This window comes from Triticum aestivum, chromosome 7A (genome assembly GCF_018294505.1).
Source record: "Triticum aestivum cultivar Chinese Spring chromosome 7A, IWGSC CS RefSeq v2.1, whole genome shotgun sequence".
Classification (NCBI taxonomy): domain Eukaryota; kingdom Viridiplantae; phylum Streptophyta; class Magnoliopsida; order Poales; family Poaceae; genus Triticum; species Triticum aestivum.
In genome coordinates, this window is record NC_057812.1 from 22114978 (window position 1) to 22128177 (window position 13200).

The 13200-nt window shown below is 44.1% G+C and overlaps 1 protein-coding gene across 2 annotated transcripts; it reads right to left on the bottom strand.

The window, feature by feature from the left end:
• Nucleotides 1–1397: 1397 nt before the first annotated feature.
• Nucleotides 1398–7684, bottom strand: LOC123152706 (methionine S-methyltransferase). Of its 2 annotated transcripts, XM_044572192.1 has the most exons (12): nt 7372–7684; nt 6712–6890; nt 6302–6508; nt 6124–6219; nt 5669–5857; nt 5298–5486; nt 4983–5219; nt 4729–4863; nt 4285–4605; nt 3977–4156; nt 2668–3663; nt 1398–2205 (listed from the first exon to the last, which is right to left on the bottom strand). In XM_044572192.1, exons 1-12 carry the CDS (start codon nt 7622–7624, stop codon nt 1903–1905), a joined length of 3285 nt encoding a protein of 1094 aa, XP_044428127.1. In that variant the 5' UTR covers nt 7625–7684; the 3' UTR covers nt 1398–1902. The 2 variants fall into 2 exon arrangements, with proteins under 2 accessions (XP_044428127.1, XP_044428128.1); XM_044572193.1 differs by lacking the exon at nt 2668–3663.
• Between the last annotated feature and the right edge of the window lie 5516 nt (nt 7685–13200).

Below are 13200 nucleotides of genomic sequence, written 5' to 3' on the forward strand. Positions count from 1 at the left end.
TTGTGTTAACGAGGGATGTCATGAAAGAAGGAATTGGGCTGGGAACCCTAAATTCTCTTTTTGCAATGAGAGAACAGACTTTCCAGCATCTTTTCTTTCGTTGCCCGGTTGCCAGAGTGATCTGGCGTACTATGGGATAGGTCTTCGGGACAAGCACATGTCCAAACAGCCTGTGGCAATTTTACTCCTGGCGCTATGTATTTCCTCCTGACCATTTGCCTCGATGCATATGTTGGGCGATATAGAACTGTCGTAACTGTGCTACCTTCCAGTTCAAACTTCGCAGGTTCCCCTTTTGAAATTGTTTTCTCCTCTTGTGTTTTTACAAATATTGGGCAGGTTTGCTGAAAGTTGGTGACCGTGAAGCCATGGAGTGTGGTGTGATGATGCTCAAGGAGAATGCGACCAACATGATGAGGATTTGCGTTGCGGTCGACGGTGTTGGGATGATCTAGTCAGCTCACCCTCCCCCACCCTCCTGCACTTGCTGGGGATTTTGGGCGAGCTAATCACCTTTGGTTTGTTTTATGTTGCTCCTGTGTGAGCCTGTTGAACCCCATTAGATTGTGTGTGAGCCGTTCGATATTGTTACGTTTAGTCGAGCTAGCTAGGTGTCGATGGGTTTTCGCCCCATATCAAGTGTTTCAATGAAGAGCACTTGTGGTGGGTTTTCTGTCGATGCTTTGAACTTGCTTTCCCGTTTCCAGTCTCCTTAAACTCTTGTTGGACTAACTGTTTCGTGTTTTCGTCATTCAGGTAACAGAAAAGGGTTATGCCCGCTGCTCTTGTCTGCCTTGGGCACATTCTTGGTCAGAGCAAGCGCAGGCTCTCGTGTAGGGGCCAAAGTGACATGGTGCCCCACCGCACCAAGGACCCTCACCACAACTGCACAACCACCCGTGTACTTTGGTGTTGCAGTCTTCTCCAAATCCGATGGCCACAACCTCAAGCCCGAGCCTCTCCACAGTGCTGCGGAGTGTTCGGTAAAAGGATGAGGCAGAGGTTGGTCAACCCGAAAGCACGACATGGATGGGCGGAGATGCGGGTTGTCCATCGAGCTGCTACTGCTAAAAAGAGCCGGACGAGGAAAAATATATGTTTACTATGGCATGTGGGACCATCAATATTGACTAGGTGTTGTGATTTCATAGTTTAGGGTTATAAATGACACTAGCCCTAGAGTTCAGGTTGAAAATATGCACTTCTCTGCGGCATATTAATTCCTTCTCCTGCTACTCCGATAAAATTTTGGAGATGAGGGGAGATTATTATATTGATTCAGACGTTGTTTTACATATATTATTAAAGTTTACACAGAGCATATGTACAAAAAGAGAAATGGGTACGATATGAAATGCCACCAAATGAGAGTATCCAAGTATCTATGGTAAAGTATCCAGGAAAAATGCTTAAATATATTCCACCATTACCGTATCCACAATAGAAATTGCAGCAAGTGGTGAAAAGTCAGAATCTAACAAAGAAAACAAGAAAGTTGAACCAATGAATAGTTTAATCAAGTCGCACATTAATGTCGTTAAAGATTTTGGTCCTAATCTCGGAGAAGACAAGGTAGTCACAAAAGAAACAAAGGAGATTTCTCTCATAAAAGGCACATTTATTATGGATTAAGGGCAACCTGGTGCATGTAGCTCCCGCTTGCGCAGGGTCCAGGGAAGGGTCCGACCACTTTGGGTCTATAGTACGCAGCCTTTCCCTACATTTCTGTAAGAGGCTGTTTCCAGGACTTGAACCCATGATCTCATGGTCACAAGGCAGCAGCTTTACCACTGCGCCAAGGCTCCCCTTCCACATTTATTATGGATTGTGGTGCCAAATTGGAGCTGCCGTCGCATTTGTAGGTTTTATCCTTGTTACTTCCCACGATGATGAAAGCACTTGTTACGATTCATCTGAGCCTCCCAGAACCAACTCCTTGAACCGAGTTATGCAATCCATTGCCCGCTTGAATTCACCACTCTCGAGGGCAAAGTTGAACCGGCAGTAGTCTGTTATCCCGGTCCATGTGCTGCTGCTTATACACAATCCAGTGGATCTAAGAAGCGCCTCCCTGATGTTGCAACCATTGAGCGTGCCTTCGAAACAGTTGACCCTGAATAATTTGCCAATGTAGGCGGTTGGTTTGGCCAGCATCGAGATACCACCATGACAACCAACAACATCCCAGCCACAGTTCTCGAGTGTCTGTTCATAGCAGAAAAGAAAACAAAGGGGGGAAAGTAGTCAGATATGACCGGACAACTTCACAACACTTGACTCAAAATTTGCATACTGCTCAAAAGGTGCATGTCTACCTAGTTGAAGTTATATCATTTATTTATTTGCGAAATATGCTCGATCCGTCGTAAAAAGAGGGATAAGAAAGTCTCAACTCCAACCGCGGGAGCATTTACTATTTGGAAGTGTGCGAACGTAGCTGGTGGATCGGGGAAACAGGAAATCCTTGTGTTGTTCAGAAATAGGAAAGTGGAATGAAATCCAGTCTTAGTCAAATATTTCATAGCACGGAATGTTCAGATGCACTGATTGGCAAAACAAACTCAAGTTACTTAGATTTCTCCATGATCTGGGTTTTGGAAGGGAACACACCTCATCATTGATGAAATAAAACTGAGAGGAGAGTAGAGAATGTTACAAAAGGCTAACCTTCATCAAGTGGTTGGCACGACCCTTCAGTGTCTCCCTTTGCTCCGCAATGAGATTAGAGAAATGCTCATCCAACTCGTACTTGAGACCCAACAATTTTCTGAAAGTGTACTTCAGTGTGCTATGTGGCTGACTCAAGATTGGGAAACTATATTCCAAGGACCGGTCTTTCGAGATGAGAAACCCAAATTTAAGCCCAGCCATGGTCAGCTCAAGCGATAGCTCTCCGAGCAGATAAACAGGGGCAACATGGCCAGCCATATCGTCAAGACATCCTTCTAAATCCCAACAAGGCCAGCGATTGAATGGGAACTGGACACCAGGGAAGGGCCAGTCATCGGTTTGGAACTCCAGACCAGAGAAGGAGGTATCTATGACTACCCTAGCTGCATTTCTAGCACAGATATAAAGCAGCTCTTCTATCTCCTTGGCACTGTACAGGAAACCAGAAGGGTTGATTGTGGGGCCAGAAATATACACCCACGCCCGCGAAAACGGTTCCTTGTTATTAAGTGTGTCTTCTAGAGCACTTGGTTCGATCTTAAAGCCTGAACTTGATTTTGTTGGAATAGTCAGGGTGTTTGCGTTCAGAAACTTTGCTGCCGAGACATAATGACCATTGGTGCCCAAGGGGAAAACAAAGATGCCTCGCTCTTGCACGCAGCGACGAACAAGCTTGTTGAAGAGTGCCAGACTGGTACTACCATATATAATGTCAGAATCAGAGTCTACTGGGTAATTATAGTTACGTTTCAACAGCCTCTGAATGCTGGATCGAACATCAGTTTCAGAATCCATGATGTTCTGCCTAGCAAAGCTTTCAAAAATGGAGGCCTTCACTGCAGAAGGTATTGGCAAGAAGCTCCGATCTAAATCCATATGAATGACACAAGATTCCTTGGAATCGGGAAGGGAAAATTCAGCTTCTTTTATGGCAGATATGGCAGAATTAGAGAATCCTATCATCCTCTGAGGCAGCACTAATGCAGGTCGTCTCTGAAATATAGCGAGGAAAAATTAGAAGACAACGAACCAAAGTACACAATAGGGCCACAAAATATTGCACAGGCAACACTTTTTGTGAAGAGTGATACTCCATAGATCCCTGGCCATATTATCATTTTTACTCAGAATAATAAGATGAAAACAAATTAAAACGTCCTAGTAATACATTTAGCTGTTCATGTCAGTAGGTTTTATCCAATCAAGGAGGATCCACTCCAAAATTTTAAAACGAAAAGTAGCTGAAGTTGACTAATGGTCGCCGTGCGGATGAGTGACGTGGGTAATTGGAGACAAGTTCTGTTACCTCTTGCTGTGCATGCGGCTCGCAAATTCGAAATGCTAACAGCTGATGGAGAAGACAGCCATAATACTGCTGGCTGATCACAGAAGTGTGCCCTTCCAATAGCTCAACAGTTTGTGACAATGCCTCGCAGAAAGCCGCCTGTTCAGAAATGGTGAAAGCAACTTCCAGATCAGAATAAACCTGCAAGATAAACCAAATGGAAACATTTAGACCGTGTTTCCAAAGTAAGATGTAAGAATACAAAAAGGTTGAAATAAAATTCCAAGCTGATCAATATAACATGGTATTGTAGGTTCACTGAATGTCACCTGATTCTTTACTAAACCGCACAGTATAGCTACATGCGAAGGTAGGGTGTTTCCAGCAAGATATCGCAACACACTATTCGAGCTTGGCACACGAGACAACTCCAGATGTTCTGAAATATCCAGGAATAACCATGAACCAACATCTTTCGTTACGTTTAGCAAGTTCACAAAAGCAGCAGTCCTGATAGCGTCGAACTGAGCCATGCCAGTAACAACAACTTGAGGCTTCAGTTTCCTGATAAACTCAATCAGCAAGTCCCATTTGCGTGGTGATTCAATTACAGTTACTATGTTTTCAGCTTCGGTACAATCTGCTCTTTCCTGGAAAAAAAACAAAGCAGTAGCTTCAGCATTCTTGTCACCATTATTTTTCTTCACGGAAAAGACATGTGTCGCCAGAGAAGTGTTGTCTCAAATGCACAAGCTAGCTGCAGAGCAAAGTACCTCAATTGTTGAAGATGTTAACCATTGTTTAGGCAAGTGTCTGGTCAGATGCTTATCAACAATTGCAAGCGCCGGCGAGAACAACTGAAGAGCATTTTCTATCGCTACAGCACGAGAAGGGAATACAACAACATTCTGGTGCACCAGAAAAGAAAAATGAGTATGATATGAAGCATAAGATAGATGCAACAAGCAAGTCAGTCATACGAATTTCTAGTATAAACAGGCATAACTGTGAAGGAAAAAAGTATTACATCAGGAGTTAACGGGATGTGGTAGTAAGCCTTCATAAATCCAGTAACAAGATTCCGGAAGTTTAAACATCCAGCTGGAGGCTCACAAGGATTGGACTTGTTCTCTTTCAAAAAGCTAGCTAGGTATGCTAGGAAGGATATTTTTTCATCAGCAACAGAATTGTCATCAAAGGACAAATCCAAGGAGCTGCTGACTTCAGGGAATCCATCTTTAAGAAAGTCAAATATTTTCTTCACCTGAAAATTCTCCACATTAATAATCTCCCCTCCCTTATATTTTATAATTTGATAAATTTAAAAAGAACACACACGAACCTGGTCGGGCTGGCGAAGATGACAACTATACATAGACAAAGCATGTGAAACGCAGCCACCAGATTTCATGTATGCACAGGCTGTGCGTGCGGAGATAGGTTGATCCCCACCAAGATCCACAAAGAATTCAAATCGATGTGGGCTATTTTCCTCGATTTCAACTAAATCTGAAAGATCTGTGTCGGCAGCCTGCAAAGAACCCACCTACTTGGTAATGATGCTACATAAAAATGCCATTGTAATCTACTGCTGTAAATATTGAAAGCTAGTATAATGCAACTCGAATTGCATATCGTTGACCAAATAAGGACATGCTGGCATACAGAAGATTTGCTGGTTAATCAACACCTGGTCTGTCATAGAACCCTCACCTGCATAAGTTTTGATTGCCAGAGATTATTGATGCGAAATCCACGGCGTAAAAATAAGCGTTCACATAAAACTTGACCCGGTCGGCCTCCCATGCTGAATATCATGATACCCATAGGCTTTATGAGAGCTATCCCTTCTTCAACTGCACGAGCAATCAACCCAAGGCCAAATTGGTCCTCAGCAACACCCTGTATGCAGTAAAATATGCAATAAGTTTAAAAGCACAACAAACCCCCCAAAAAAGGAAATTGGAACAGCACACAGCAATCATAAGACATACTAACTTGAGTGGACCTATGTGTCATTCACAAAAGCATCAAAACTTCTGTATCTAAGAGATCATAAGTGAATATTACAGATACTAATAATTTCATAGTCCAGCAGTCATTCGTGTGGAGAACTAATCACATGTCAACGCATTTTTTGGACACATAAAAGATGTCTCTCAACTGACCTGAAAGGCACAGTAGTAGCACCGAGAGTACAAGAACTCCTCACTTGAATTATTAATTTTAATATTTGGCATCACCTCTGGATTGGGGTCAAGAACCTGAAAAACAGATAAAGTATTTTTCTTCAAATCTGGTCTGCAACAACTTGCTTTCACCAAAGATGTTAACAGCTGACCATACCTGTGGTATGCATCCAACAATGCAATCAAGCTCTATCTTGCTGTCTCTACAGCAAGAAAGAAGATCCGACTCATGGAACTCAATTCTGTCAAGCAAAGTTTTCCGCTCCCCGTCGTAGATTGGTAGACCATCATCGTCTAGTGCGTTCAGGTAAAGGTTTATCCTTGCAATCTTGATAGCTCTTGGGTTTATATCCAGACCATAGACCTGGGAAGAAATAAAAAATGCTCAGCTTCGTTTTCTGACAAAATCCCAAAAATATAACTTGTCATCCCCTTGTTTTCAAAGGACACTGACTATGGGCCAAAAGTCATGAAACCTGAGTAAAGATGTTAACTGCTACGACTCCCACTTGTCTAACACACTAGGAACAAGATAAAGTATCGAGCGACAGAAGAAGAGATAGCAACCTTGAAAGGAGACCACCTTTGTGCAAGCGCAATGGACATCCATCCGTTGCCACATCCCAGCTCTGCCACTGTCTTGTCTCTGAAAATGGAGTCCGGTTGCTGTCCGAGGCCCTCGTAGAACGCGGCAGAGCAAGGAACAAAAATGCCAGGCATCTCGATCGTTGTTATTTGCTGAAATCCTAGAAGCAGTTGGTAAATCCATCAAGCCATGAGAAGCAAATAAGTCCATCATTGTTATCAAACAACAGTGGAACTGTTTACCATTGTGTCAAACAAAGACAACACATGAAGCAGATAATAATTTATAATACATAATACACATAGCAAACTCAGTCAGGAGAAAATGCACTGTAAGTAATAGTCTTGTAAATTGAACTTGTTGCGGTAGGTACAAAGATCCACATACAACATTTTAATGCTGTTCATCATTCTTATTTAATTACGATGATAGGTCAGGCAGGATTGCTTCCCCCAAAAACAAAGAAATCAGAAGAAGTTTCTCAGCAGACAGTATATATATAATACAGTAAACTAAATAAAATCATCCCTCGCCTCAATAGAAAAAAGAAAGAAAAAAACGTATAATTCTCTCTGTAAATTTCACAGAGTTGACCACGGGTAAGTAAATCGACAAGTGGCCAAGGGAGGAGAGGGGAGGACCTTGTTGTTGTAGGTGCGGGTCGTCGGGGATGATGCGGAAGTTGAAGGCGCGGACATAGTCCTGTCCGGCGGCGGGATCCGCGAAACGGCGGCGCACGGCGCCGAGGAGGCGCCGTGCGGCTGCGCGGGAGGCGGGGGCGTCGAGGCGCTGGAGCAGGGCCTCGGCTGCGCCGTACGCGGACGCTGCGGAGGACGCAAGGAAGGCTTCCACCTCCACGTCCATGCCCTCGCCAGGGCTCGCCGGCGCCGCCATTCCCGTCACAAGGTCTCAGGGAAGGTTCGATTTGGGTGGGGACAGAGGGTTGACTGATCGTGCTGGTCCAGGCAGACCGCTGTCTGACTGTGTATGTGTGTGTGACCAGGTCAACTCATATACAACTCGGTGGTGAGATCGCTGACCCAACAACAGACCCAGCGCAGACTTTAATTTTCCCTGAAATCTTAATAGTGCATGCGCACTATTTGGGAAGATCGAGCGGCCGCGCTACGCGACAGACCACGACAATCTCAACGCTCGGTCCATCTCTCTGCTGGAAAAAAAAAGGAAAAACAAATCTGATCCAGTCCCGAGCCCCACGACCATTCTCCTCCACTAACCACCGCCGCAGCGCACCCCGCGTCCTCCCTCGTGCCGCCCCTCGACGACTCCAACTCGCCGCCGCCGAGCTCCCGTCGCGGCTGCCCACCGCCACCCCAGCAGGCATCGTGTATTTCGCGCACCCATGAGCCGCCACAGGAAGCAGTCTCCAACCTCCGATGCCGTCGCGGCTCATCTTCTGCCATGGCCAGACGCCTCTCCGCCGTCGAGCGCCGCTCCCCTCGACCCAGAGGATTTCGGCCGTGTAGGGGGCGTGTTGCATCCGCTGCTCGTCACCGGCAGGTACGGTCTTCGCCCTCCGTCAATCTCTCCCCCTTGTCGTTTTCCGTCGTAGGGGATGCTCGGGGGTTGTTGATGCTTGTCGGCGGGGAGGTAGTGTCTACAGCACGGTGACTAGTAGTTCCCAGTAGGTTGCCATGATTTTTGTGTACAGTTTTGTCTCGGTGATTTTTCCTCCGGTTGTTTGTAGCTTAGATCTCGTCTCAGACAGGCGCATCTTCATCACGTAGGTACAGGGGAGGATCCAGTGCTGTTTTTGGTCAGTTTGATTCGGCGAAATAGGTTGATTTGACGTTTTCACCCCAAACCATATATGTGCATTTTTTGATCCCACTTTGATTTGTTCATAAATTGGTAGATGCGGTATATCCACATTGTCGATTTCGGGTCATTGGCATTTTTTCTGCATAATTGCCATCGAGGCGCATCCAGTTGGCATGCGTATATGAATGAGTTGCACCAAAATAAGATGCAGTTGGCGTACCCGTTTGTCCCTGTGAGTATGTGCAACTTATATGTTTTTTTCAGTTGGCATGTGTTGTTCTATGAGTTGCACGAAAATAATATGTAGTTGGCGCACCTCTTTTTCCCCCTTTTGTCCCTGTGAGTATGTACAACTTATAGTTTTTTTAGTTGGCATGTGTAGTTCTATGAGTTGCACGAAAATAATATGTAGTTGGCACACCTCTTTTCCCCCCTTTTGTCCCTGTGAGTATGTGCAACTTATAGGTTTTTTTCAGTTGGCATGTGTAGTTCTATGATTTGCACAAAAATAATATGCAGTTGGCGCACCTCTTTTTCCCACTTCTGTCCCTGTGAGTATGTGCAACTTATATGTTTTTTCAGTTGGCATGTCTAGTTCTATGAGTTGCACGAAAATAATATGTAGTTGGCACACCTCTTTTTCTCCCTTTTGTCCCTGTGAGTATGTGCAACTATAGGCTTATTTCAGTTTTGCCAAATTAAAGGACTGATATGTGCAACTAGTTGTTTGACTATGTACGCACATTTTTTGCGACAGTGGTTGATCCACTTTTGGATGCGGTTTTTATCCACTTTGTTGATTCTGGTGTTTTTGTCCTTTTTTCTGCTTTAATCACGATTTGAGTTGTATTCAGTTGGCATGTGTATATGTGTGAGTTGCACCAAAACAATATGCAGTTGGCTCATTTTGATTTTTTGTCTTTTTTTTTGCCTTTGTGAGTGTGTGCAACTACATGCTCTTTAGTGTGCAATTCAAAGAAATGATATGTGCAACCAGAATGTTTTGGCTCTTTGTGCATAACCTATTTTTGCGGTGAAAATGGATGCAGAAGGAGAAACCGGTAGAAGCAAAAGGAGGGGTAATTGGTGATGTTATTGTTTTTAGGAAGACTTTTTTGAGGAAGCATGTTTTGTGCTATGCACCTGTGCTCATTTTTTTAGTAATTGGTTCTATTGTTTTTTGTCACATGGAGGGGAATGTCGTGCAGCCTAATCGGCGGAAACGGAAAAGGGCTGCGCAGCGGATCTCTCGCAGTTCCGGCGGTGGGGATGAGGTTGATGAAGCTGAGGTAAGAATCTAGGTTAGCCTACACAGGTGTTTTCCCTCAGTATGAGAACTAGGCACTAACATTTGTAATGATGTTTATTCATTTTCTCACTAATTTTTGCTGTCCTGTTTTTTTCCTGTGTGTCATGCTTGTAGGCAGAGGCTGGTGACTAGTACCGAATTGTAAAATGTCAAAGATGCAAAGCGAAAGGCGCAGCAAGTGATGTAGGTGGTTCATCCTCCACAGCAGCTGCTGAGGTATAATTCATATACATTTTTTTCTTTTGTAAATGTTCCCAGTAGAACATTAAATTGGTAGTAGATGGCAGTTCTCACCCCTTTTTGTTGATGCACATGAAAAATGAATGTAGTTGGCATCATTTATGTTGTTGGCAGTAATTTTTATGGAAGTTTATTTTATCTGAAAATGAATGTAGTTGGCATCATTTATGCTGGGTCATCTTCTTTTTCCCATGAAAATAATAACAGTTCATATGTAATGAATAGTAGTTGGCAACTTCTAGCCTTGCTTTTGCACATTTAATTGGTAGTAGTTGGCAGCTCTTTACTTTTTTTTTGCTTTTTCCTGGCAGATGAAAATGTTTGTATTAGGCGGCACCTTATTCTTTTAATGCTGGCAGTTTCTTTATTTAAAGTTATATATTTACCTGAATCGTGTCCATCATGTAAATCCTATTCTATTTTTCTTATGTTCCCTCTTGTGTACATTGTTCAGATGTCCATAGTTTTTATGGAGTCCATACTTTTTGTGTTGCTTTCTTGTTGTATTGGTGCAATTTATTTAGAGAACTACCAAGTTTTTGTTGTCAGATGGCTCATGCTGTATTTGAGTTGGCACCCATTACTTATCCAGTTGCACAAAAACCACCTTGCTGTTTTTTTTATTTTCCCATTTCTGGCATGTTTGCTAACATGTTCTTTTTCTTTTTTCTTTTTTGGTGATCCTTGTGTGACAGATCCTTTATCTCGATGCGCTCGATGTTGATGTGGGAGTAAGTGTATGTGATGTCCGAGCTAATGCTTTCGATAAGAATCTTATCAGGAAGATTATAAAGAAAGACATGATATCTCCCAGTGTGTTTGGCAAGCTTCAAGTGAGTTGTCATTCTAATCAAATGTTTTATATTTGTTTGCACACATGCTTTTTTCCTAGGTTTGCCGACAAATGATTTATGAAATGGTGTGTAGACATTTGATAGTTGCACGGAGACATGTGGTAGTTGCACAATTGCTATGCTTAGGTTGTCACCAGAGATATATGGTAGTTGCACACTAAGCACAGGGGTATGGTATTTGCAGATAGCTGCATGACAGTTGCATATAGTCACATCATAGTTGCACACTTGGTCACTTTAGGTTGGTCACAATAACTTTTTTTGGAGCTTTTTGCAGATACCCCCTGTGTGGCAGGCAGTCAGGTGTCAGGTGTCTATAGTCATATTTGGTAGGGAAACCTTACTTCCAACACCCAACTCACCCGTTTTTGCATAGAGTAGGGATGCTAGTTGCATACAGGATGCACTCAAGTTGCACAAAGTACCATAAAACTTGCACAATTTTGATTTTCTCAGGATTTTTTTCCATGTACATTGTGCAGGTCTCATAGGAGGGGAAATGACATGGCAGATCACTGCAAATTGAACATAATAGGCCAGGTCTGTTGATACTTCGAAATGTACTTCAAAAGATGATGACTACATCAATTGTTTGGCAATTATATTTGAAGGATATTTGTATAGCTATTGACCAGAACAGTTTTTGTTTTCCTCATTTGTGTTTTTCTTATTGGAGTGTTTGAACTCAGAACTACTCCCTCCGTTCCGAATTACTCGTCGCAGAAATGAATGTATCTAGATGTATTTTAGTTCTAGATACATCCATTTCTACGACGAGTAATTTGGAAAGGAGGGAGTATTTGCTTTTGAAGAACTTTTTTATGTATGGATATGTATTAGTAAATGTTTGTGTGCACACTTTTTTGCACATGTTTTATGCCCCCTCCCCCCCCCCCAACCAAATTTTCTTGTTTTTTAGTTCAGTTTTTAATGCATAGAGTGTGGATACAGTTGGCTTCTGTAACTTGTTTAGTTGCACCAACTAGCATACTGATTTGCACATATTCTGTGCAAACACCCCCCACGCAATCCTTGTGTTGTCCAGTCTTCCCCAACTCTCTCCATGAATTGCTCGTTCAAGGTAACCAGCTAAAAGGGGCAATTAGCCAGTTCATGTGAAGAGGAAATGGAAGAAGAAGCAAATCAGAAGGAGGCAGATGTCTCACCTGTTTTTTCTATCCTCCTGGTAAGTTCTTCAATCTTTGTCTCCTCATTTCCTTACAGCTTTTGTTGGTTCCTTTGTTCTCCCCTCTCTCCCTCTCTTCTTAATTTTTTGGAGCCACCATGGCTTTTTCTGCCGATGGAGCTTTTCCCCTTGGGGATTTCTTCTCCTTTCGTGGGGGAGAAGCAGATGGTGTGGGGTGGGGAGGGACGGAAGGACGGGTGCACGTGATCCCCAGGGCCAGCTGTCGCGCGCGGGGGCGGCGGTTGGTAGCTCCTTTTTTGCGCGGGGGAGGGGAATTGCTGACCTTCCTTTTTTGTCAGTGGAGGGACTAAGTGTTACCTTTTTGGTCAGTCGCTCGGTAACCTTCCCAGGCGCCCAGGTGCTACCTAGATGCGTCCTTAATTTTCTCCCTAAAACATGGCCCAAACTTTCGCTCGAAACTCCCCTGCACCACCAAGAGGACTCCCGTTCGCCACCGTTAACGAGGGTTAGCCCATCCACACCAGATATGGACACTTCAAAGCAGACTAAAGCCTCCCAACACTACACCCCTTGCCGCCCACACGACCAAGAGGTGGAGCCACCATCGTCATCACAGAGCCTGTCGAAAAGCCAACCATGAAGTCCGCCTTACGGGATTGCCGCCCCGACATCCATACCCCTAAATACCGCCAAACATCTATTTTCACGGCTAGCCAATCAAGATAGGAGGAGTGAAAGCCAACTCCTTCAACTCCTACCCAACATTAAACACAGGGGTTGGGTCGGGGCTCTACGATAGGAAACGCCCACACCTCTACGCCCCCAAGTGCAGTAGCGGAGCTACAGATGGAAAGTTGGGTGGGCCGGCCTATAGGAAAGCCAAATTATTTTTCTTATATGGCTCAATCTACTCCAACACCTCACTGATTTCAAACTGGACAGGGCGGGCCATGGCACAATTTTACTTGGACATAGCTCCGCCCCTGCCCAAGTGGACCGGGTGATATAACCCAGTGACTACCGACGGCCGTCATCGAGCACGCTTGAACACCGCCTTGTCCGTGGTTAAAGGCGATGATTCATCTAACGACACAACAACGTCCAAGGAACCCGATCAGACCGACGTCACGAACATGTA

Coding starts and splice junctions, on each gene's coding strand:
- LOC123152706 (XM_044572192.1), bottom strand. CDS start 7,624: ATGGCGGCGCCGGCGAGCCCTGGCGAGGGCATGGACGTGGAGGTGGAA. Junction 6,891..7,371: donor CCCGCACCTACAACAACAAG/GTCCTCCCCTCT, acceptor AACTGCTTCTAG/GATTTCAGCAAATAACAACG. Junction 5,858..6,123: donor GCTACTACTGTGCCTTTCAG/GTCAGTTGAGAG, acceptor TACTGCATACAG/GGTGTTGCTGAGGACCAATT.